The following is a 26,206-nucleotide window of genomic DNA, read 5'->3' as shown; positions in this document are numbered from 1 at the left end:
ATTTTACATCACCTGAATCTGTTGGTTTTGTTCCTCCAATGTAGTCCAGTCTGTCTAAGGATTAGTTTACCCTCTGTAAATACCTAATTTGAGTTTAACTAAGCTTGGAGTTTATGGGCACCTTCTTAGGGAAAACCAGGTCTGTGAGGATCAACATCTGAACATGATATCCCAGATGTGGCTTTGGCCAGTGACATAATGCTCCGGATCAGCCTGCTAGAACTAGTCACAATACTCTAGCTAAGAACACCTCAAGTCAGACTAGTATTCTAGAACTGGAGGCGAAAGTCCTGTTCTGGATTTAAGACATGAGTTCAGTACATTTTAGATCTGCCCTCCAGAATTAGAAAACATATGAAAGATGTGGCAGTCAAGCATGGACATACACTCCAGGCAAGTCCTCCAGAAATGCACCCAAAGCTCCAAATAAGGCTTCTGGAACAGGACAAAAAGCTCCTTAAGGTGGTGAGTGCTGTTGAGTAGGTGGAAGCTGAACAAGTCTGAGCTCTAGACCTGGACATAATACTACAGACGAGATGTCCCAATGTTCTATAAAAAAGACCTCTTATTGGTTATATGCACACTGTACTGTGTTATGTCTCTCTCTAAAGTACATATTACTCTAATCTCCTATCTCCTAGTCCCATTGTGAGAAAGTCTGGAGAACTTACAGATGCTGTAAATATTGTGTGTACTGAGTCAGACAAAGCTGCTCCCAAATCCCTAACAGTGAGAGAAATTTGCACTGCTCTTGTGACTGTTTTTATGTCAGAAAGAAGCTTGAACTACGGTTGCTTGTGCAGTACTGGTTCTGTGCTTTTTAAACAATCTTAATAGAACCTATTAACTGTACAGACCAACACTCTTGGTGTTGCTGTTTCTCCTTATCAGTTTAATTTACACATGTTGATTTGATATGAAAATACTAGAGACAAAGATAGCAAGCTTTCCACAAGCGTATGTTTATTGGAAAGGAAATGGGTACATCTCCAGGCAATGTCATCTTTCTGTAAACTTACAGTGAATCGACAAGCAATAGGAAAGACGAATGATCTGACCTTGGTGCCAGCCTGTCAGTGCTTGTCTTGTGTGCCTTCTTTAAATAAAAACATTGTTGTGGGAGCTCACAGGTCCTCAAAATAAACATGGGAATAATAGTGTTTTGGTCTCAAAAAGCATATGTTGCCACAGTGTTCCCTGGCACAGAAGGCAGCTGCTTTGTGTGTGAATGCACTCCTTGTGAAAGAGCAGAATACCACCACACGGACTGAAGTTAGATGATGATTGAAATGGGCTGACCCGTGGCCATGCTGTATGCCGTAGTAAGCGGAAGGAAAATGTGAATGACACAACAACAGACCAATGGATGAAGTAGGCTCGCTGCAAGCCCCTATCGTAGGTATATTATAGATATCATTTTACTAACACCAAAAGGGCTCCGCTAATGCCAGGCCTAAAAGCAGATGATGGTCTGAGAAGTTGCCAGTTAGAGTAGAGTGCAGCTGAATATAGGTCAAAGTTCACGGCTCTCTTATAGGGCCAGACTGGGAATGAACTCCAGCCCTTGGAAAGATGTGAATATCGGCTCCATTTTTCAAGAGTCGAAGTAGCTTTGTGAGCTGACCTGCCCCTCTCCAGTAGGTTTGGGTGGTGTGGATCTACCCAAAGACAACTTTGCAAAAATATATCCACATATAGTGACTAAGCTTCAAATATATTGAATAAGGTCATTTAGAATTTTATCTTGGCCGTGGTGAGTGTTCCTCTCTGGTCCTTTTCAAAGGAACAAGTAGAGGAATTCTGCCACTCTGCACTTTTGGAAATGGTAAAAATGTATCTGTGCTTTTACAGATTCACATTTAAGAAGATAAGGACTGACTTAGATCTTGGCAGAGGGGAATACTCCGTCAGAAACATGAGGGATGTCCTGTCTGCCGTATTAGGATCCCATTATATCCTATGGAGATCCTAATACGGCAGACTGGACATCCGTCACGTTTGTGTCTGAGTACTCCACCCGCCGAGATTTGAATCAGGCCCATAGTGATTATCTGCTGCCTCTTGCAGACAGGCTGTAAGCCCCTGTAAATTCTTCATAAGCCCCTGGCAGATCTTTCGCAAGACCTAAAAATAATTACTAAGTGAAAACAGCCTGCAGGGCTCTGAAGCCAGTCGATGAGCATTGATATGGCTTCCACATGTAGGTAATTTCCGCCTCTTAAATCCATCTTTAATATTGATTTTACATTTAATCCAAATCACAGTTTAATATAGATTTTACATTCAATCTTTGAGGAATGAGTCATTCTTCAATCAAACTATGAAATCCAGCGAGACGTGAAATGTTCTTTCACAAATGGCCTCTGCGCTACCAGAACATATCACCATCCCACCAATTTTAAAGACTATCCATTATCACAAATAAGCCCTTCCTGTAAATTTTTCATTGATCAAAAGGGAGCACAAACATAGTTTTATGGTGATTGTAAAACCCAGATGACATGAAATAGTAGACTAGAGAAACCTCTTAAGAAGGAGACCAGCATCTTAGGATCCATTCCATTGAATGCATGGTGCGATTGGAGGCACCTATTTACAAAAAAAAGCACTGAAAATCTGATATATTATGATTAACAAATTTACCATCCTGGTAGGAATGGAGGCCTCAGTCTGCCTGGAATTAGCTCTGATATGTCATGCAGAGCAAAGCAGATCATACTGCAAAATCCACTGCAATCCAAGTATAAATGTGCCTTACGAAGACGACAGAACCCGCGTAAGACAAAATGGAATTGCCAAAAACAGAGTATTTCCTGTTTATACGGCTCTTCCTGGTTTTAATCATCACTCCGTTCGCGCTCTTCGAGTTTATTTTTGTAGCATAAACAGAGACCGTTGCAAACATTCATGACTATATGTAGCCAAGTCCTGGACACAATTTCTGCACTGACTCTCTGGGAAGTTATGAGTTCAGCCTCATGTGATCACTTTGGGGGTTTTTAGATCCACAGACAACTCTGTGCATCTTCTTGAATGGTGCGCGGACAAGTCCTGTGGGTTCATTACACAACTGGAGATCTTAGTTGTGTGGTCTACACTGATTAGGCCACAGGTGTGAGCCAAGGAAGGGATATAGCAGTGAGGATCTGAACATCAGCTGCTGATCCAGTGTGTGATGAGGGCGGCAATCAATCATGTTAGACCATCAGTGCTACCTATTGCCTGGACTTCTCGACTGGTAAAGAAATGAATCATTCTTTGGATAACAAACTCTACCAACTTAATATTCTACTGGTTCTCCTGGAGTTTAGTGATTAAAGAAACTGAAGCACTGGAAAATAGTGATTTCTCAGGGATTACACCAATTGTTTAAGTGAAGAAGCCAAGATTTGAAACCGGAGAGTGCAATATGTTTTTGTCTAGAACGTAAAAGTGGCATCAAAGCATAAATTGAGAACACACAGTAAGATAAGACCAAGAGGGCAGAAGAAGAAGGCATGATACAGACCAAATACGAACAGCATTACCATCATGGTTCAAGCAACACAATAGTGGTCATTGAGAGTGCAAGTGTGAGGAGATGCTTTGTATGATATATTCAGAGGTTGTGCAGAAACCAGCAAATTACATCAAAAGGACCAAGGGGCGGGGGAAAGAAGGGCAGATAAACAATATATAGAAACTGATTAAGCTAGAAATAGCACTTTTGATAGTAAGAAAGTCAAACCTTTCAGAATTTCAAAGGTGAAAAGCATTTAGCATGTACTATGATGTGTAGGATGTGGTGCAGCAAGCAGCAAAATGTGCATGTTAGTCCCCAAAAACTGTGAATAGATTAAATTTATCACATCAGAAAGACTCCGAACGACGGGGAGAAAGATTTTAATTGTTGTGATAAATTCCATCCTGGTTTCAACCCATCCGGGCTTAAGTCTTTCTGGAATTTTCGTTTGGGATTTACTCGTGAATCCTGCCCTGAATACACCACTTGACGTAATTAATGTCTGTTTGCAATATTGAATTGATCACTATTTTTAACATAAACATACAGACTTATGGCCTGACTATGACCTTGGTGGATGGGATACTCCGTCACAATTGTGACGTATTTCCCGTCCGCCGTTTTACAAGTTCCATAGGGTATAATAAAACTTGTAATACAGCGGGCGGAATATCTGCCACGTTTGTGATGGAATAATCCCCTCCGACCTCCTGCTCAAACTCTCTGTAGCTGCTGATTCTGTTGACTAATGAACCATGTTGGATACTAGCAGATCCCAAATAGACTTTGACAGCTTCATCAAGTCATACCTGGAGAACGGAGCACAGCCGGTCCAAATAGGTTTTTTTCAAAAATCTAAGCCCATCCTCACCACTTGTAGCATTCCCCAAGGCTCTGCCCTCTTACTAGTATCATTTATCCAGTGTACGCAACCATGGAGAATCCTGCTGGCCATCAGTAGCTTCACAGTCCACTCGTGCAAAGACGACACACTCCTCTACTTGAAAGTTTTGCATGAGAAGCGACCCTTCAAAGAAGGCAGAGGTATTTTGCATGGGAAGTGTGCTAGCATGCAGGCTCTATTTAAAAAATGCCATGAAATCTCCAATGGAGCACATCTGCTACCCTTACAGGGCACAATGTACACCTAGGTTTAACTAATGTGTGCAATAAGGTCACTGTGTAAACATTAAAGCCAATCCTGATTCACAAATTCAGGACTGCTTGGATTTTAAGTTTGCACGATCAATTTACAAGCACAGAAAATTCACCACTGTGGTGAAGAGATGTTACCTTAGGCCAGGGTTCTGCAAAGTCGGTCCTGGAGAGCCGGGTCCATGCCAGGTTTTTAGCATATCCACATTTAGAAAAATGTAGATTTCTGAAACATATTTTTTCTAAATGTGGATATGCTAAAAACCTGGCATGGACCAGGCTCTCCAGGACCGACTTTGCAGAACCCTGCCTTAGGCATTTCTGGAAGGGTCACACTGCACGTGTAATTGAACACTCACGATAGTGTGTTTGTAGTGATTCGCAGAGCCCTGGCTGGTAGTTGCCCACCTTAAAAACTCCTGAAAATGTGGAATGTGGAGGACTCCGGCCTGAATATGAATTTGGAGTATGCTGGAAAGAATATCTCTTGGAGGAAATATTTCCTTTGGAGATTTTGTCGATGAACAGTTAAATCTGCAAATACATTTTTATGCAAACCTAACACGCCAAAAGTCTGTATTTGTAAATTCTACACATGTGAAAACTCCCAGCAGAATTCTAAATGTACTTCTGGGATTGTTACCGGGGTCCATGAAAGATTTACATCTGTTCCCAGCACAAGAGTAATCCTGTGGAAACAGATTTACGACTTTTAAAATCTCCGGGAGGGAATGTTTCCACAGAGAAGCATTAATCCAAGCTACAGGAAATTTGTGATTCTGTGGTGTGCTCCATAAAACACTATCTGATGCATAATTTGCAGGTTTCAAGAAAAACAAATATGTTTTTAGCTAAAATGGATCAAAAGATAGCAACTGAAATCGCCACGTGTGGTGTAGCAGAGTGGCAGACTCTTTGAAATGGTAAATGGTCACTTTTCAGTTGTTGATTTCTCTATTAAGGTGTTAAACTCGTAATAATGAGGCGAACCCTTCAATTAATATAGTGTTACTATGTGTTAAAGTGACAAAATAGGGAAATATTGCTGTCACGGAATGTGAGACGTTATGCCTTGCTACATAATTTAGGCAACGAATCTACATTATTTGGTGACTCATTTCCCCATAATTCCAGTTTCCTTGGCAGTAACCTGCCACCTGCTAATGTAATGCCTTTTAGGTTGTCCAATATACAGGGGAAAAGACAAAGCAGGATTTATCGAAGTGCATTACTCTTTTGTAACATGCACACGGCACCTTTCCTTTTACAACGTATCATTTGCTACCTCTTATATCTTGTTTGCTTTTGATACATGCACAACGGCCACCACTGCCTCATGTAACGTAACTATTGTTTTAGTGTTTTGAGTGTCTACCATTTATTGCAATTTTTTTTACCTCTACTCGTACTTTATTTGCTCTTGTATCCTGCACACGTCACTTTTTCCTTTCGTAACGTATCGTTTGCTACCTCGTGTATTTTTTTGCTCTTGATACTTGCACAATTATCACTATTGCCTCATGTAATGTAACGTTTGTTTTTGTAACAGGCTCACTTGTAATTCTTCTCCTCTTGTATCTGTACTTTGCCTATTGTGAAGCGCTCTGACACCTTCGGGTAAAGTCCGCGCTATATAAAAACGCATTAAATAAATAAAATAAATAAATAAAATCCTGGATTCGGACACTTTTTGCCAAATGGAGTGAACGGAGTACAAACCACTGGTCCAGAGAGGTTGGTGTTCTCATGTGCAAACAATCCTGTAGTACACCACGTCAACAATTAGACTTTACTATACATACGTCTCCTTGGTGGAGAGAGGGCATGCTCAGTGCTTAATTTGAGCCGGCGGTTTCCAGTGCTAGGTCCGGCACTTATTTTTCTGCATCAGGCATTTCCTGCAAGCAAAAGACACATATGGGAAAGACAAATGGAAGAGAAAAACGTAAAAGCACCACGAAGGGAGAAAGCAGAAAGCTGCATGAGTGAGCTGAAGGGGAAGGGAGTGGCTGTAACTTGATTAAAGAAGCCCGAGATTACTTTAAGATTGCGCTGCCTCGGTATTCTGTGCTTGCACATTTATTTGCAGCAACCGCACGTTTCAGGGGGAGCGTTGGGCTCCGGCACGTTTTTATGTACAAATTAAGCACTGGGCATGCTTAAGTCATAGGCAGTATGCCTACAGAGGGGCAGTAACATTGATGCCTCTATGCCCTGAATTAATGGGGCTGGATGAATGGATGGATGAGTGTTACTTTAGTGAAATGTGCAGAAGTACCAGTAGGCTACTCCTCAGGAGCCCATTGCTAGCATGAGCTCGCGCCTGTTTCTTGCACACATTTTTCAGTATGTTTGTCTTCTCTGTGCAGAGCTGACGCTGGTGGGTAATAAATCTACACCCCGTGAAGGTTCGCTTCCTGAAGCCTCGCCGGGGACAGATCTCTCTGTTCATCATTGGAAGTATTTACAGTGTCCTGTGCGTGCGCATTCCATGCATCGCAGCGTGGACGTATCTGGCAGACATCTTGCGCCGGCCGAGGCACTACTGTATAAGGGCAGGCACGCTCTGCTTCTCCTGCTCACTGGCCCTGGACTGTAGACACTGATCAGAGATAAGGACAGGGGGGGCACGGTCATCCCTAATGCACAACCATACACCCTACTTGGGCATCCGCGCTCCCCTCATGTTACCCTCCCTAAGTAACCTCAGCGCCTGCCAATACATCACTTTCACAAAGGTGATTACCTGCAGGTAACTTGTGTCCTTATAAAGCGCTTCGTACTGCTTCTTTTGCCATCTCTAAGCACTGTCGTTAATAGGTGGTACTATTACTCAATTTAGTGACACCCAGGTTATCCACCTAGAAGGATGAGAGGCTGAGCTGGCCTTGACAATATTCAAGCTTGTTATTGTAGGTCACGGCTGAGACCAGTAGCAAGCAGTTGATTCACTGAGCCATGCTGCCTGGAGGGAGATACTCCTGTGTTCTCAGTATGAGTTTCTATCTGCACACCCATCCATGCTTATTCTGAAGGACCACATAATCAGGGGCCCTGATGCTGCGGTCAGGATGCATGCAAGTGAGTGCCAAACTGTGTGGGCAGCGTGTCTCTGATTTATTCCTGGATCTCTAGCCTTTTGCATCCTTTTGTTGACTAATGTCTATTGTTGAACCTCTAGTTACGTTTGATGAATTGTCACCCCTTGTACAGGTGTTCATTTGCAATACAATGCTGCTACCTTCAGAGTTTCAACCATCTCTTTCCAATGCCCTTCCCCTCTTGCTGCAAGTCATTTTTCATTGTAGTTTTATTTTTCGTCATGACATGAGCAATGTCGCTTGGTGAACATTTTTTTAATTTTTTTATTGGATTTCAGGCTTGTAAATGACTGCAGGCATACCAAAATATGGAGTACAAATAGAGTGAAGTGGCAGTAGTACACTCTATGACAATCACCCAGCTTATGAATGTATTAGAAGCCTAGACATGCCATACAGACCTCAATATATTATACAATACCGGCCCTGCGACCTAACTTTGGTTACCTGCCATCAAACAAGTCCCAAATGTTATCATTAAAAGAATTAACTGCTCGCTAATGGCCTCATCAGAGACCTACAGTCAGAAGCTTGATTATTGCCAAGGCCAACTCAGCCTCTCATCCTTCTTGGTGGATAACCCGGGTGTCGTTAAACTGGATAACAGTAACACCTACTAATTACAGTGCCTAGAGACGGCAAATGAAGCAGCGTGAAGCACTTTATAAGGACACAAGTTACCTGTAGGTAATCACCTTTTGTGAAGGTCATGCTAGGGCAGGCGCTGAGGTTACTTAGTGAGGGTAACATGAGGCCACGGCTGCAGGTTCCACCCAGCGTATAAGGTGGATATTGACTGCCATTTTCGTGTTCTTCAGAAACTCTAGTTTGTTGTCCTGGCTGATGATGGTGGCAACAGCACAACGATAGGTGTCGGAAATGGAGTTGCTAGTCTCTTGTTACATAGTACACAGACTGTTTCACCAAAGTAATCTTCTCCACTGACTCGACAGCAAACTCCTCTGTGTCCTCAAGCCTCCATTCAACAAGCATCTATATGGGCTGTATCCATACACTTTCTTGTGAAGGCTCTTCTGAGCAGCCAATCAGCGCCTGCCCCCTCTCGAACAGTTTGACATCTCTCGCGCTCTGCTTCGCCAGATGTGATGGGGCGGAAGTAGCTCCCGCCTGACTTGAAGGCTTTTGTCTTCTTCACTCCTGAGGAGCTGGGGCTTTACAACCGCACTGGTCAGTTGAGCAGCGGGACCACCTCAAGCCTTCCTGTAGGGAGACCTCTTCCTACAGTGACCCCATGGCGCCCCCTCGCGGTCACCAGACAGGAGGCACCGGGATCATAGAAACTCTCTGGCATCCCCGGGTTTGCCATGTCACACAGTGGAGGCAACAGTGGCTCCGCCTTAAGAAGAAAGTTACAGATACAGAGAAACTTTACAGGACCGAAGGAATCAGGAGAGAGAAAACGAGAGTGACAGACTTTCTAGCCCAAAGCGCACCCGCCCACACTCTATGGTTGAGCTCTCAGTCTCCAGATCTGCACTTTTCTGTTTAGAATACAAGTTGCTGCAATATTTAAAAGGCATTGCCGCCAGTAGCTTTATAAGATCCCTCCTGCCTCAAATATCCATAAGACACTCTTTAATACACCTTTCATTTCACACCCACAAGCCCTTTCAGAATACATTTCTTTGCGAAGAACTATGAGACAGGTGTACAATTTCCATCCACAAACCAGAGGTGTGCAATTGCACATCAACCGGGTTGTGAATGGGAATGCAGTTTTTGATGCGACCTATGTACTAATACATCACATCACAATTTGTAAGTTGCAAGGGGGTCACAAAACCAAGCTTAGTGAATATTAATTAAGCATGTCACAATTTGTGATCCCTTGTGATTGGCCACCAGTCATGCAGTGGAGGTCTGGAAGGTCCATCCCTGTGGTGGCTTTCCAAAAAGGGATACATTTTGTTTTTAAAAGCAGGCCATATCCATTGAAGGCACCGGATAAGGTTTTAAAACATGGATGCCATTTTGGATCTGTAGGAAAGGTCAGTGGTTCTCTGGACTATTTCCTGCTCAAGCCGAGGATGCTGGGACAGCATTCTGTTTGCTAATCAGTTACAACGCCAACTTGGGCAAAGGGTGGCAAACCCCTTTTATGAGTTTTGAAAGGCTTTTCCGTCTTGTAAAATGACTTTTGTACATTGTGAAAAGCTGTTTGTGGTTGCAAGGGCTGTGATTTTGCTAATAACAGGGATTGCGACTGTCAAAGGGCTTTGTGCATCTGGCCCCACTTTACACTGCCAATAAAAACATCTCCCTCTTCAAGAAACAACATCTTTGCTCTTTAAACTCAAACCCAGACTTAGCTGTTTCAGTTCCTATTTATACACTGTAGTGGACATTACTCAAGACAGTGTTTAATTAATCTATAAGGTGATTGTATTACGCATCTCTATCTGTGCTACCTATACCCGTTTCACTGAAGTATAATGAGACTTACAAAAAGTACTCGTCATTAACTTTACCACTGTCTATGAAAAACAAGTAACGTAATTTAAAAAAGAACACTTAGATCATGATTGAGCGTTAACAAACAAAAAAGGGATTGGATAATACATTGATTTTGTGTTTTTTTTTATTAAGGCGCTTCACTGCCTGCATGCTGTTGGTGCTATATAGCACAAATTGTTCCTCAGAAATGTTGCTTCGATCAAAGGTATACCTGTTTAGAAAACTTTGTTGACATCAAATTTTAGGAGATTGTCGAGGTTTTCAGTAACCTATGAAAGCCACATTATTGGGATATGTACCTTGGAAGAGAAGGATTGAGATCCATCGCAACGATCCCTGACCTGAAAAGGCTCGACCTCCTGTTCAGGTTTTGTGAAAGCACCTCATACTGAGTAGGACACTGTGTGCTAATTGAAGCTGGAGAGAGACCATGTAGCGAGAAATGTTGCCAATAAAGTCCAGATCACCCCTAGGAATGGTCTAGTAATTTACACAAGTGCCTTGAATCTAACATGCCATTGCACTAGACCCAGCGCGGGTGCTGGAGAATTGATACTGTATGTCCAAGGCTCTGTGTTGCCATGACCGGGCAGGCTTCTGCATTCTGAGTGCATTTCAGTTGGGTAATCAAGTAGTGCGGAAAGGCTTAGTATAGGGTGTTCCAACGAGTGTCCCTAGCAGACGAAGTCCCAGCGGTAACCATGCTGCTCATATGGGTGGACAGTAGAAAGAAAAGGTTCATTAGGTTTCATAGCAGGTTCTGGAGGGACTAACAATTGTTCTCATCTGAGGAACAAACATGAGGTTCCCATCTAACTGGATACCTGAGTTCCTGCAAACTGGTTGAGCTTGTTGACCGGATCAACATCATTTGGACAGAACTTAGGTGTCTGCAAACCAATTATTAGCCCATTTATTTCAGAGCTCTTCATACAACCAGCCAGCAACTGCTGATATGAAGGCTTTGATGGGGCAGGTTTGGTTTGGTTGAATGATCTACGTATTGAAAGTAACTTTGAACAAGTTTAAGAACGATATAAGTCAGTATTAAAAAGTGGGCTGATATATGCTACCCATATGCAGTTGTAATTAACCAATTAAAAGACATAAACAACAGGTTTTGCATTTTGGCAAAAAGTGTTTAAATTAAATAAAAAGAGAATAAAAACAACCTATACTTTTTTTTAACGCTACCTTACTTTATCCAGTTTGCTGACAATAGCACAAAGGGTTGCAGAACTATGTGCGGGATTAAATGACATTAAATAAAATGAGAACAAAGTGTTTTTTTATATGGTTTCTCTTTTGAATGTTCCTTATCTGACTGTTAATTTTTTATTTCTTTCACCTAAGAGGTTATTTTTTCCTTTTCCTATACAGAAAACATACGCTGACAGAGGAAGAAAAATTAAGGTACAAGTTAAAAGAATGAAAGAAAAGCTCTGTTGTCGAAGAATTGTACTTTGATTTGTTCAATCACCCCCCATTAATGTTATTTTAATAGAACAATCTACTGTTTGTTTCGGGTCATCGCATACCCATTGTTAGTTGTAGGTGTTTGTTTTTCCCTGTTGCCCACAGCACAATTCTGGATTTTCCCTCTTATGGGTGTGAGATTTTGCTAACTTTTTAGGTTCTTTTTAGTGCAACTTTCTTCACTAGAATTTTACACTAGCACAGAAAAATTGTGAATTTTAAGATACCAAGAATTTCAGCATTTCACAAGAAAAATCCAAGCCAATCAAAGGCAATAACAAAATGGCAGACTAGCCTTCTGGGGCTTTCTCTCCTTTTTTGGTTTATGAGTTAATTGCGCTGACGGTTTATATCACCGCCCAGTGACGTAGCAGTAGTACCCGCAGCGCCCGTGTTGCGGGCGGCCCACGAGCTCCAAGGGGCCCCTTCAGCATAGTACGCTGACTGGATCTGGAAGGTTAAGGTGGTGGGCCGAGAGAGGGGGGCCCCCTCCAAGTACTATGCAGGAGGGCCCCCTCAAGTTTTGTTACGCCACTGACTCCGCCAGGGGGCAAACGTAGCAATTGGTCCACCTGGGAGCAAACATAGCTGTCGGTCTCATCCCCACATCTTCAGGACCAACACTTTGACCTTTCTGCCATGACGCTCGGTCATTACTTGTTTTTGATGCTGTTATATTTTCTCTTGATGATTTCTATATAAGGTCCTACTCGCTTCATCTCATTAAGTGTTCTTTCTATTGTTTACCACCACTTTGTATCTTTAGTTTACAATAAATTTCTCTTTTCATGGCTGCCTCAGTGATTTCATTTATATTATTTGAACAGAATAAACTTACCCAAACACTAAGACAGCAAAACCAAGGAAGCTGATGTTTGTAACCATGTGTGGGTAGGCACCAAGAGTGTGTGCCAAAGAAGAAGTATGTCTGACCGAAAAAAGAGTAATATCCCCTCTCTCTCTGCCTTTGTGAGAGGGAGGTTTACATCTCTGATGCCCAGATATAATATCTAAGGTAGGCAGACATATGATGCTCTGGTTATTCTTTCTGCACTCATGGCTCAGGTACAGTTTCTGTCTGCCCATGTGATGCAACATATATTGTTTCTGTATTGAGTAGCCCCTACTAAGCACAAGGCATAGATTATGTACCATCCAGTATCTCAGAGGCATTTGGGCTCTCACCTGTGCCACACTAGGTATATTTTGGATTTTGTCTGGCTCTTGTGTTTTTCAGGTGTCTTTGATACACACACCCCTAAAGAGCTCTTGTGATCATTGTAGTGACCCATCATTGAGAAACACTTTTTGACAATAGGTCCTCGCTTTCAGTTGCCCTTTGGCAGACCTTCTTCTCTGGTCCATTAGCAGCTGCAGGCACAGAGCAGCTTGTAAAGTAACTTCCAGCACAGTTTGGGTACTGTTTCTGGAGCCCACCCTCAGCCTCACACTGAAGCACACACTTGTGTGTACTCCAACACAAACAGACATTTCCATCCATTCTAGACTTGTGCAGCAAACACAAATCCACTTTGCATACACCTGCTTGTGGACTTCCGTGCACTCGCCTCCTCGGAGTATCTTCTATCACTCCGACTCTTTGTGGCCTAAAGGTAGACGGAGGGACAGTAATCCACACTCGCCCATACGGATGCTCACACAAGAACATCTCACAAACATAGGCTCTTACTAGCACCAACAGATGTCCACTCTGGTAACCTACACAGGCACTCTCTCTTCTCACACCACCACATCCACCATAAGCTTCTCTCACTTTAATATTCAGCATTCGTGTTCCTCACTTGCATTACAGCTGTAGAAGGGAATCGCCTGTGAAGACTACATACATTACAGGTGTACGCAGGTAGCGAAACCTTTTCGTAAGTAAGGTTCTCAGCTCTCTGCTGAGTTTACTTTCAGTAAAGTTCTCAATTCAGGGACAACCTCTGCATTCTCCATGGCCTAAGGTCTCAATCCGGACTATTCAAACATGGAACGCGTACCCAAGGACAAGATACAACACATACTGCACGCCTGACTGATAGAATGTATTGTAACCTAAGATATGAGACCATCAGCATCTCATCATGTCTCAGTGAGGCATCAGCATCTCATCATGTCTCAGAGAGGCATCAGCATCTCATCATGTCTCAGTGAGGCATCAGCATCTCATCATGTCTCAGTGAGGCATCAGCATCTCATCATGTCTCAGAGAGGCATCAGCATCTCATCATGTCTCAGTGAGGCATCAGCATCTCATCATGTCTCAGTGAGGCATCAGCATCTCATCATGTCTCAGTGAGGCATCAGCATCTCATCATGTCTCAGAGAGGCATCAGCATCTCATCATGTCTCAGTGAGGCATCAGCATCTCATCATGTCTCAGTGAGGCATCAGCATCTCATCATGTCTCAGTGAGGCATCAGCATCTCATCATGTCTCAGAGAGGCATCAGCATCTCATCATGTCTCAGTGAGACATCAGCATCTCATCATGTCTCAGTGAGGCATCAGCATCTCATCATGTCTCAGTGAGGCATCAGCATCTCATCATGTCTCAGTGAGGCATCAGCATCTCATCATGTCTCAGTGAGACATCAGCATCTCATCATGTCTCAGTGAGGCAGGACAGCAGACTTCTGACGTGATCTGTAGATCATGAATTCATATCCTCGCAGTATGAACTCAGCCTTTCATCCTTCTGCGGCAGATACAGAAATACCACTAGGAATGGATAATAATAATACCTGTTATTTAGGCCCTCTAGAAATGGCACCAATTTGGTTTTATATAATGTTTAAAAATAAGTTCTTGTTATAAATTTGCTTGTTTCGGGACAAACCTAGAAATTCCATTTCTGAATGTGAACGCTTCACTAATAAAGTAGATTGTTCATGGTTGCAAAGGAAGAAATAGGGATTTTTTTGCTAGTGCTGGTGCCAGCCTGTAATTGGATCCATCCCTACCTTGGCCCTAAATCCCTCATGTCCCAAACTCCTCAATCAGCTACAGTAACACAACACTTTTCTGGTGAAATTGAGTCAGATTCACAACATGCATGAATAATTCTAGGAGCATTAAATGCCTCTGATTTCTTAACAGTATGGGATTCACAGCAAAAAAGGAATGACTTCACAGTAGCATATTCATGTGGTTTCACAAATATTCCTCTACCTACACCTGGGAATCTATTAACATCATAGATTTTTTTTATAATCAATGTTATAACCATAGACAGGCAGACCTTCCATAATCAGAAAGCCTACCTGTGTTGCTGAAGATTTTAGGTCGCGCCTACCAACAACATAAACTGTCTGAATGCAAAAGACCTATTGTGAACTTACGAAGAACTTACTGTGACTTACAGGAAGTCCATTGCTTATCACTGCTTAGCTTTATTCTCTCTCTCATTTGCTTTCTTCTTATTCAATGGCTTGTCCAAGCTTGTTCATCTTATGTTTGCCACTCACCTGGAGCACAGCCCTTTTACCACCTCTCTGATTGGCTGACTTCTATTCCTTACTTTTAGGGAACGACTTTTTTCCTGCATGTGATTTTCAGCTCCCACCTCGGGTGCTTCTCCCCTGCACTCCTTGTTGCTAGCTCACTCACTCGTGTGATTTCCCCTTGCCGAACCTCTTGCCTCCCCATGCTCAGTTTAGCTTTCTCTCCCGTGTGCTTCTCCCTGCAGTCCTCTGTGCTGCCTTTCTCATGTGCTGCTTTCCCCTTCCCGCACCCACTTTCTGTTGGTTCCCCCACCTACTCCATCATCGCCCACAGTGTTTTTCGTTTGAATTTTAAGGCCCCTCTGCCTTAAAATAGCAATTTCATGCTACTGCATATTCAGTTCATAACATTTTCCAATGTCTAAATTTGCTAAATAAGAACGTTGCCTGTGTCATTTTGTATGCGCGCAGGCGTAATGACGCATTTGCACGCACAAGCCTGCATGCATGTGAATGCCCATAAAATGACATGCCAGCTGCAGCCGTTATAACACTTTAAATAATTTATTTTTATTATGTTTGCATTTTGCTGATTCTGTACAGCATTGTCAAAGGCATCAGCAAAGCCAACAGGTCCCAAAGGTGAGGCCTAATGCTTAGGCATCAGCATCTCATCATGTCTCAGTGAGGCATCAGCATCTCATCATGTCTCAGTGAGGCATCAGCATCTCATCATGTCTCAGAGAGGCATCAGCATCTCATCATGTCTCAGTGAGACATCAGCATCTCATCATGTCTCAGTGAGGCATCAGCATCTCATCATGTCTCAGTGAGGCATCAGCATCTCATCATGTCTCAGTGAGGCATCAGCATCTCATCATGTCTCAGTGAGACATCAGCATCTCATCATGTCTCAGTGAGGCAGGACAGCAGACTTCTGACGTGATCTGTAGATCATGAATTCATATCCTCGCAGTATGAACTCAGCCTTTCATCCTTCTGCGGCAGATACAGAAATACCACTAGGAATGGATAATAATAATACCTGTTATTTAGGCCCTCTAGAAATGGCACCAATTTGGTTTTATATAATGTTTAAAAATAAGTTCTTGTTATAAATTTGCTTGTTTCGGGACAAACCTAGAAATTCCATTTCTGAATGTGAACGCTTCACTAATAAAGTAGATTGTTCATGGTTGCAAAGGAAGAAATAGGGATTTTTTTGCTAGTGCTGGTGCCAGCCTGTAATTGGATCCATCCCTACCTTGGCCCTAAATCCCTCATGTCCCAAACTCCTCAATCAGCTACAGTAACACAACACTTTTCTGGTGAAATTGAGTCAGATTCACAACATGCATGAATAATTCTAGGAGCATTAAATGCCTCTGATTTCTTAACAGTATGGGATTCACAGCAAAAAAGGAATGACTTCACAGTAGCATATTCATGTGGTTTCACAAATATTCCTCTACCTACACCTGGGAATCTATTAACATCATAGATTTTTTTTATAATCAATGTTATAACCATAGACAGGCAGACCTTCCATAATCAGAAAGCCTACCTGTGTTGCTGAAGATTTTAGGTCGCGCCTACCAACAACATAAACTGTCTGAATGCAAAAGACCTATTGTGAACTTACGAAGAACTTACTGTGACTTACAGGAAGTCCATTGCTTATCACTGCTTAGCTTTATTCTCTCTCTCATTTGCTTTCTTCTTATTCAATGGCTTGTCCAAGCTTGTTCATCTTATGTTTGCCACTCACCTGGAGCACAGCCCTTTTACCACCTCTCTGATTGGCTGACTTCTATTCCTTACTTTTAGGGAACGACTTTTTTCCTGCATGTGATTTTCAGCTCCCACCTCGGGTGCTTCTCCCCTGCACTCCTTGTTGCTAGCTCACTCACTCGTGTGATTTCCCCTTGCCGAACCTCTTGCCTCCCCATGCTCAGTTTAGCTTTCTCTCCCGTGTGCTTCTCCCTGCAGTCCTCTGTGCTGCCTTTCTCATGTGCTGCTTTCCCCTTCCCGCACCCACTTTCTGTTGGTTCCCCCACCTACTCCATCATCGCCCACAGTGTTTTTCGTTTGAATTTTAAGGCCCCTCTGCCTTAAAATAGCAATTTCATGCTACTGCATATTCAGTTCATAACATTTTCCAATGTCTAAATTTGCTAAATAAGAACGTTGCCTGTGTCATTTTGTATGCGCGCAGGCGTAATGACGCATTTGCACGCACAAGCCTGCATGCATGTGAATGCCCATAAAATGACATGCCAGCTGCAGCCGTTATAACACTTTAAATAATTTATTTTTATTATGTTTGCATTTTGCTGATTCTGTACAGCATTGTCAAAGGCATCAGCAAAGCCAACAGGTCCCAAAGGTGAGGCCTAATGCTTATTTTGAAGGTGGAATGCATTTTCCGATAGCACCCACCTTCCCATACTTTCCATTAAGTTTGAGGGTGTTTGGATTTCTTTCACAGTTATTTTACTGCAGCCTTCTGTAGCACTATATTTGTGCACAAAAAGGTTGTGAAAAACTACTGCGACTGTTGTATATATATTAGGGGTGAACAAAATTTGCATTCCCTCTGCAAAATTATGAGACATTTATAAGCTTTGCATTTCAGAAAAGTTTAAAAGTTTGGTACGCTTTCAAAAACGTTGCACCTGGTGAAAATTCTTGCAAATAAAGTTAATTTTGTGTTTTGAAAATTCAGCAGCCCTAGGAAAGTTTGGAAAGCCTGTGATATTTTGATAAAAAAACTTGTTACATTTTGCAGAGAAAAAACTTGCAATTTCCCACACCCCTTGTCAGTACTGCCTAAACTACATCTTCCAAATATTAACGGCCATGTCCCTCGCCTGTAAACACCTCTGTTTCCACCTTAATCGTAACTTCACAAACACAGATAATCTCTTTAACTTCTGGAAGCAAAATGCATATGTCCTGATTTTGATTTTTGACTCTAGGTTTGGAATGTATCCTCACAAACTCCTACTTTGTGCATTAAAGTAAATTTTAGATGTGCTAAAAACCTTGTGACTTGAAGCCTTTTCGGCCTGCGTGCCTTCTCTCCACTTTCTCTGGCTCCTGAGTTTTCTCATATCCCACCTTTATCCCTTCCCTCTCTATATAGCTTTTGTCCCTCTGGTACTTTGTCTTTCTGTCTCCTGCATCCTCTCCGTTCGGTCCCCCCCCTTCACCTCCCACGTCTCTGAATGCTTGTTTCCAGGGAAGGTTGGGTCCCTCCTTCAGCGCCTTCTGGCAGCCTCTCTTTCCACTGTTTATTCCAGCACATGTCAGACTCACCTACAGTTTACAGCTCGGCTGTGGATCGGATGCTTTACAGTCTGCGGTCCCTTCCACCTCTCAGTAACAGGACAGCCGAGTGCAGCATTAGGAATAGCATAGAGCGGGGTGTGAGAAATGTAACATTTTCATGGTTTTAACTCCTCCTTTTTTGAAACTCGTTAAGATTTGTAAAAAGCAGAAATCTTCACCCGAACTTGAAAATTCTTGTGAAACCCAGTTTTACCCAACAATAACTATTTTTTGGGGAAAAGTCTCCAACTAAAGCTAGGTTTTTTTTAAATTTCATAACCAGAAGTAGTGCTAGCTGAGATCTTTTTTCTCTCGTAATTTAAACTTCAGAAACTTTGCAGTAGTTTGAAAACATTGACAATAGGTTTTCTGAGAAACATCAAATCTAAATGGAAAGTAAGGCATTTTTTTCACTCAAGAAAGACCAGATTAGGCACCTAAATATGTTGGAATCTGAGCATTTGTCACTGTAGTTGTAAAATCTTCACAAAAAGAAACAAGCCATAATACATTTTGATTTGGATGATTAAAAACTGTATTTTGAATCACGTTGGAAGGAATCTTTATGAAGTTAGGGTCTTCCCTGACTTGTCATTTTTTAGTCATTTAACTTCTAATAAGAGAAAAAAATAATGAATATGTTGAAATATCTGGAGAGACCTAGTTCCACTTGTTCTTTTGATAAATGAGTTGGGCCTCAATGACTCATTTTACGCTGTATATTATATTTGTATCACTCCTTTACTGAGAAACTGCCCTCAATACACATTTGAGTTTTCTCTAATATTTCAACTTATTATTGTTATTTTTATCGTAATATTGTTAAGGTGAAAGACTTGTGTCAAAAGACAATAAATTAAATATCTCAAATATCTCACAGGATTATGAACCGGTAAATCTGGGCTCTATGGAGTTTTAAATCATAGCATGACCCAGTCACTGCTTCTTACCAAACTCTACCGCTGCAGTTTTTACAGACTGCGTGAAAGATCAACTACATTTCACCCTAAGAATGACACAGGAGTGCACACAGAGGTATTTGCAGTGGAACTGTATCACTTCTCCCACCCTTGGCTGGGTGAATGCAGACACCCACGTCTTGTGGGCACATCAGAGGCTGCCCAGCTCGAGTGCCCTGCCACTGCCAGCAACCCACTCCAGGGACATCTCTTGAGATGATCCATCTTTGTAAATTTCCATCACTACTTGGCCATCAACCTGTAAATTTTCTGTAGACTTTTCCACCTACTGCTAGTGTGTCAATGAATAATTCACATTACTTTAGATCTTCCACAGTTGAGAATAGCATCAAACTCACACTAGTGAGCAAAGGGCCGAAACCTGTTGTGGCCACAGGTCTCAATGGCTTCGCACCATCGCTGGACAGAAGGGCACTTTTTGCTCCATCGCCCTATTCTGCCGCTTGAGTTGTCTTTCGCCGGTGGCTCCTGGTGACAGGGTGTCCAGGCTCCAGGCCAAGGTCTATATTGAGTTGTAGGACATGACTTTGCACTCTGTGTTCAGCTGTTCTGCACGTAAAGAATCTTTAGCGCTCACTGCCAGAACATGTCGGCGCCTGCGAGATTCATGGTACTGGCAGCCTCAGGGATAAAACTGTTTTTTTTTTCTTTTTCAGTGGTCTTCTGTTTCACTGCTAAATTCTGTCAGACTTAGGGACCCACAATGCCAGAAAATAAGAAGTAAATGCCAGTAACCAAACTAAGGTTTGTTGCAGCTTAAAGTAAGGATTTGCAACCGTGGAGTCAGCAGTAAGAAGCGTTGGAGATGAAAACTGGAGCCAGCCCTTGAAATCAACTCCCCGCTAAGTTTTTCCTAACACTGAGCTCATATCCCTGTTTTTTTGGCACAATAATCGATTCCTTTTGAGAGTTAAGACTCGCATTGAAGCAGGGATACATTGTCAGGTCCTGAATCTAGCCAGTGTGCTACATAACCAGTCCCTCACACACACCTACCCAATCTCAATTAAACTTTTTAAGCATCCTTGACTGCTAACAGGTCATTGGGATGGAAGTCATAGGTGCAGCAGCAGTGTGTCGCTGTGCTCCTCATTTTATCTGTCTTATCATTCTGGCATGTTTTCGTGTGTCATGAGCCTTATATCGTGCGTCCCTCAACAGATGCTCAACATGGTTTTGCATGATACTCACTAACCGAGTGCCAACCAGCTGTAGAGTGGTACGGCTACACCCAAAGTGGAACTCCTTTTATCACAGGGGGCTACTGTTTCAGCCACCAGGCCATGATGCTACTCACAGTTGGTGGTGGCTGAGCTATGGTTGTGGGGTTCAGGGGTCATCACTTGTACCCTAGTGGAGAGATGCCTGCTTACTTTCCCTCTTACTTTCCAGCACATCTGTGCTGTTTGGTATGAGCCCTCCGCCACCTCCTTGTGGTATAGCAGCGGGTGAGTAGCACTTAATACTGGAAGGGATGGACTTCTCCTAATATGGGAATCCCTTTTGTATATGTAGCTTCTGAGTTCGAAGGATGCTTCGTAGGTTTAGTGATAGTCAGGGGTCTCCTGTCTGTCATTTCCGGCGCGTCTCCCTGCAAGGCTTGCCCCAGCTCTGATGAATCTATCATCAAGTGAAGTGTATGTCAGTGAATGAAGTAGTTGTGAGCAGGCAAGCCTGTGGCTTGAGAGAGAAGACTCCTGAACAAACGCTTTCAACCAGTCCCTTTCTGTGTCCTGCTTTGTCAAAGAAACAAGAGCCCAACAATAGCTCCTGGTTGGTTGGTTGCCTGTCTGTGTCTAAAGTGAAAACCAAGTAGACTTTATGGTGTGGCTGCTCATCACAAGAAAACCAGGGTGGCACTACACCTTCGTATATGGTTTCCTTGGAACTGCACAACACCAATTAGAAAGATGCACTTTGAAGTGACTGGTTCCCTCCAAATGTTGGAGGGACAAGTTGATTCTGATCTGCCAGTTCTTTCAAGTTTTTAGACGGCCACTGTTCTTTGAAAGCTGAAAAGTGAGGCTTCTCTCATTTGCATGTGGACACGGCCCCGTGCAAAGGAGATAACACCTTAAACCATAAACAACAAATTGTTCTGTAATGATGCACTAATCTGTAATGATGCACTAATGTTCACATCTCAGGAGGCCGTGCAGTGTTAGTGCGAAGACAGGATGATCTTTGCAAGGGACAGGAAGGTTCCAGGGATCTCCTAGACCACCCAGCCTGAGAGGTCCCTAACCTACCTTTAAAGGAGGGCTGCATCTGAGTCTATATTGACACAAACGGTTCAGAAATCTAGACTGGCGCCATCGTCTCTCTGGCATTGGTCATCCAGGAACTCACCGCCCTCATGAGTGTGGGTGCAGGCTTTAACTGCTCACACCGTCGCTGTTGCCTTCTGCCTCTGGCCAGAAGTTCCAGGGAGCATCCACAGACCATACGCGCTGCAGACAGCACCTCCTGTCTTTCACGACCAAGCACATCCCGCCAGGTTCTGTCAAGCACACCCGATGATTTGAAGCCACTTTCAGATGGAAACCACATTCTCTGTCGATCGGTGTGTAGGTGACACCAAAAAACATCTAAAAGTGGCATTTACCCCGGACCTTGTATTCTTGTTGTTGTAAAGCACAGTTTCTGCCAGTGTCTTGGCCTCATGTCTTACCTAACCACTGTTGAGTACTGCACTAACCCAAGCTGACATAAACAGTATATACTAGCGAGCACATTACATGTCCTTTTCTTAACCTCCATCCTATTAGTAATCCCACCTCCTACCCCACAAACCAACCCTCTTGCTTTTAAACTTGCTGTTATGTGTTGACCTTCAACCTCTTTTGAGCTGATAGGTGATGAACAAATCCAAGCCTGCAAGGGTGGCGGGACATGGCGAAAGGCGGGGCTTTCCGGCCTTCGCAGCCTCAGCTGCTGTGAATCCATAATGGAAAGGTAGGGTCTTGAAAGGGGGGTCGCCCCTACCAGACAAACGGCTTCTAAAGCCACCTTCCAATCTTTTACGGTGGAGGTTGTGTAATCAGTAGTGGTTTCCCTCTGACCCTGGTGCTCACCGTCTAATATCAGATCTTCACCGGGTGACCGCGCGAAGAGAGCCCATATTGTGTGACACGTGGTGGCGCTGTGTGAGTTGGCAGGTCTACAATTCCTTCCATTAGCAAAGCTAAAAAATAAACAAAATGGCTGCCTGAACCAACTGGTTGGGAAGCCAAGCCAAACAGCATAAAATACTCTACACGGCACCCGCAGCAGTACCCGCTGATGCAAGATGAAGCGTGCGGCTTAAGGAAGTGTGGAAAATCCCAGTAACCCCTGCGACCTGCACTGCACACACACCTGCCATGCCACATGCAAGGCCAACACAGTACACCAAGACTAGTGGGAGATGAATGACTCCCTTGTCACACATTGAAAATAGCTCCAAAGCCAAATGAAGCAAACCATTGGCCAGTGTCTGTGAGGCTTGACTGGGACACTCTGTCAACTCACTTTTTCACATTTGTTGTAGTTGTAGCCTTCTGAGAGCAACTGTGAAAAGCAAGAGAGGCAATTCAGGCAGGCAGAGTTTAGTATTGACAATTTATATATTTAAAAGTGTTGCTTAGCCAACTCGAGGTGCTCAGGAGTCCAGCGGTCTAGGACCTGCAGTGACCAGGTGCGATAGAAATGCAAAGTGATGACGATTTAAGTAACTCACACCACAAGCTGAGATTTTCGCCTCAGACATTAAGCAATTGTTATCATTACCCAATCCAATAATATTCATTTAATCGTCCATGAATCAATAAAGGGCCAAGTTGATCCAGATTGGTTGCGCTACTTCAATATGGCGGTTATACACATATTGCTGAGTTACACAGTTAGACCCCTGAGCTATCTTTGAAGAATATGTGCTCGTAAGCAACACCAGAGAACAAGCACGAGACCAGATCAATATCATGCAAGTGGATGGGGTCTCCACTCATTCAGCCCAAGTCAGAAAATATCTTAGTTTCGTTATTGATTTGGACCTCTCCGTCAACACCCTCACTGGAAAACACCAAGTCAGGCGGGCACCAAATCTGTCACCTGCAGAAGGCCCACCCGTGCCTCCCATATCCAGATTTCCGAAACACTCTGCAAGCGTGTTCTTTTCCTTCTGGATAGTAGCAACACCCTAGCACAGATGCCCAAGATTTAATTCTAGCATCAACAAAAATCATCTTCCACACTGGGGTGTGCCTCGTCAAGTGCATTCAACCAATATCCACCTTCCTGAAAGACGGCTTCCAGTCCATGCCATCTTCTGCGTCTCATACAGAGAAGTAACAAACATCGCCCTCCTGTGGCAGAAAAATTTAACTTCTCCTGCAGTCTGCACCGCCCAAGAGCTCAGGGCATAAACAAACTGGAGATTAAGTACTACAATAAAGATAACACGATTATTATTAATACCTCCTCTCATTTTTTAGGGTCAAGCCTGCGAGTGCTTGCACCAGCGCATGCGAGACGCTGTTGTGTTCATTAAAGGGCATTGTGCCCGCCTGTCGCTCACCATTGGTTGGTTTGCGTGGCACTCTTCTTTACAGCCTCGTAATTCGTCAAGGCATGTCTGGCATCATTTCCATTCCTCTGTAGCAGGGATCAAGCACTAATTGATTTCAACTTAATTAGTGCCTGTCCGCTGCTCCCTATGTGATCGAGGTACTATTTTGTTTCAGTGCTCTGCAAACAGAAGGTTTGTGACTGGCAAAAACGTGCCCAGCAGGACAAACAAAATTGCAAAGTTGTATTATTTAAAACTAGCTTGTTTTATTTTGCTAAGTCATCTTTTCTCAGTTCACACTCATTTTTTTTTGTTTTGGCTCATGGGCACTGTTGTCAAAAGATGACAATTAACTTGTTTGAAAAATGCGAGACCCATTGCATTGCAAATGCTTGTTTTTTTGTTACCCTGATTCTCTCTACTGGGTCTGCACTATCTGAATATCCACACACTCATGCGCCGACACATGCTGTGCACTATTTAAAAAAATTACAAGGCGTAAGAACCATAATTGGCCATTCCATGGCAGTGATGCTTATTTTTAATATAAAATTACTCTTTAATAGGGAATGTTTGACTCAGAGGCTTGGAACAAGTTAGGATGGCGGTGAACGGAATTCTCGAACCATCTGGCACGTTGTTCTGTGACAGATGTCAAATGTTCTTGATGCATCGCCAAAAGTGCAGGTGCCCGCTGCACGCGGAAAGGCACAAATTTTACTGATTAGCATTTAGCTGGCAGACTCAGCAGAGGGGCCGAGCAACGAATGGGCGCAAATTTCAAAGTGGCCTTCTGGCGTTATGGAGAGAAGTTTGAAAATCCTGAGACTTCCTGTGCATGAAGAATGCCCATTGAGCACCATCTGGTGCCTTTATGGGGCTAAATTCATATGCTATTATAGATATATAAATCGTCGAACAAAAATGTGACCAATAAAGAGAGTCACTTATTGTAAATGCCCTATAAATGGGCAGTGTGCTCGTCAGCTTGTAGCGCAGTCCCTATGGTAGGTGCAAGGTCCCAGGTGCCTGACCACATCAAGCCTACCTCCTAAACGTGTTAATATGTATTGAGCACCATGGTGGAGCGCTCCCAATTCATGTGAAAGTCATCAAGGCACTGCAAGGCCTAGTGGCCTGACCTGACAAGGGGCACATACTGTGTCATCAAAGAATAGTGGTGTTTGTCACCCCCCTGATGCAATCAGTAGCCTTCTGGAGAGGTGCAAATATCCCTCACTATATGTGATACTCCTGGGTCAAGCTTTGCACCCACCGCCGTCTTCCGGTCCCCATATATACATGGTTGCCTGGTATTTTACTATACATTGCCATAAGCAATATAGCAGCGTGGTTTAAGCACTCGCTGCTGACAACTAATAAACTACAGGTCACGGATTCCACAACACAGATTCAGCCTTTCATTATCCAGAGGCCGATAAATTGGGTGCCACAAAACTGGGTATTAGTAGGATCAGGCAATTGCACTGCATGTAAAGGAAAGACGCGTGAGACTAAGCTCTAATTAAAATTAAGTTAATATTAATGTCAGAAATACTTCCATTCAAAGGTTACTTAAAATATGTTGAACAGCTTCTAATTTGGTGCTTAGTAACCACGAAGAGTCCTTACCACGTGTGGGTAGGTTTCGTGGCTGTGATGGTGGCAGCGCGGGCACGTGGCAGCAGTATGGTGAACAAGGCAGGACACAGGGGTGGGTTCTGTGCTGTCTGCCCCAAAGGCGCCCTCTTTCATCAGATCTCTCGTAGAGGCACCCTACATCTCCTGCTTCGCCGGCTCTCAGGTGCCCACTGCTGTGCCCTGGGTATTTGTGAAGTGGGTGTCCTAAGAGAGCTTCAGGGGCAGGTTGCACCTAGTCTGCAGACTAGGCATGACTTTGAAATACTTCACTATTCGATTGAGTCAGGTAGGAATAGTAGTGGTGCTCCCTCACTGGCCTCCACCGTGGGATGCCTTTGGTGGACTGAATTTACTGTGCACCCAGGACTTCAGACTCTGAGCCGAACGTCCAAAAGGTTTATGGACGTTTCTGTTTGATGGCTGAAAAAATAAAGAAGGCAACTCATCCTGACATTCCTTCAAATAAATCCATAATTCTCAGAATTTGAAGCAAGTGATTAGAATCTTAGCCCCCTCCAGGCCCCCTCGCCTCGACCTACCCCGAGCCGGTCTAAT

At 43.3% G+C, this 26,206-nt stretch overlaps 1 protein-coding gene across 2 annotated transcripts in view; it reads left to right on the top strand.

The window, feature by feature from the left end:
• IL11RA (interleukin 11 receptor subunit alpha) overlaps nucleotides 1-26,206 on the top strand; it is a 357,237-nt gene that overhangs the window by 280,464 nt on the left and 50,567 nt on the right. For both annotated transcript variants that reach the window (XM_069214009.1, XM_069213923.1), the window contains exon 6: nucleotides 11,614-11,646. In XM_069214009.1, coding sequence (XP_069070110.1) covers nucleotides 11,614-11,646 — 33 coding nt within the window. The remainder of the gene's footprint in view (nucleotides 1-11,613; nucleotides 11,647-26,206) is intronic.

Source organism: Pleurodeles waltl, chromosome 1_1 (genome assembly GCF_031143425.1).
Source record: "Pleurodeles waltl isolate 20211129_DDA chromosome 1_1, aPleWal1.hap1.20221129, whole genome shotgun sequence".
NCBI classification, from domain to species: domain Eukaryota; kingdom Metazoa; phylum Chordata; class Amphibia; order Caudata; family Salamandridae; genus Pleurodeles; species Pleurodeles waltl.
Note: the sequence above shows the minus strand (reverse complement) of the source record. Positions and strands in the feature narration are given on the sequence as shown.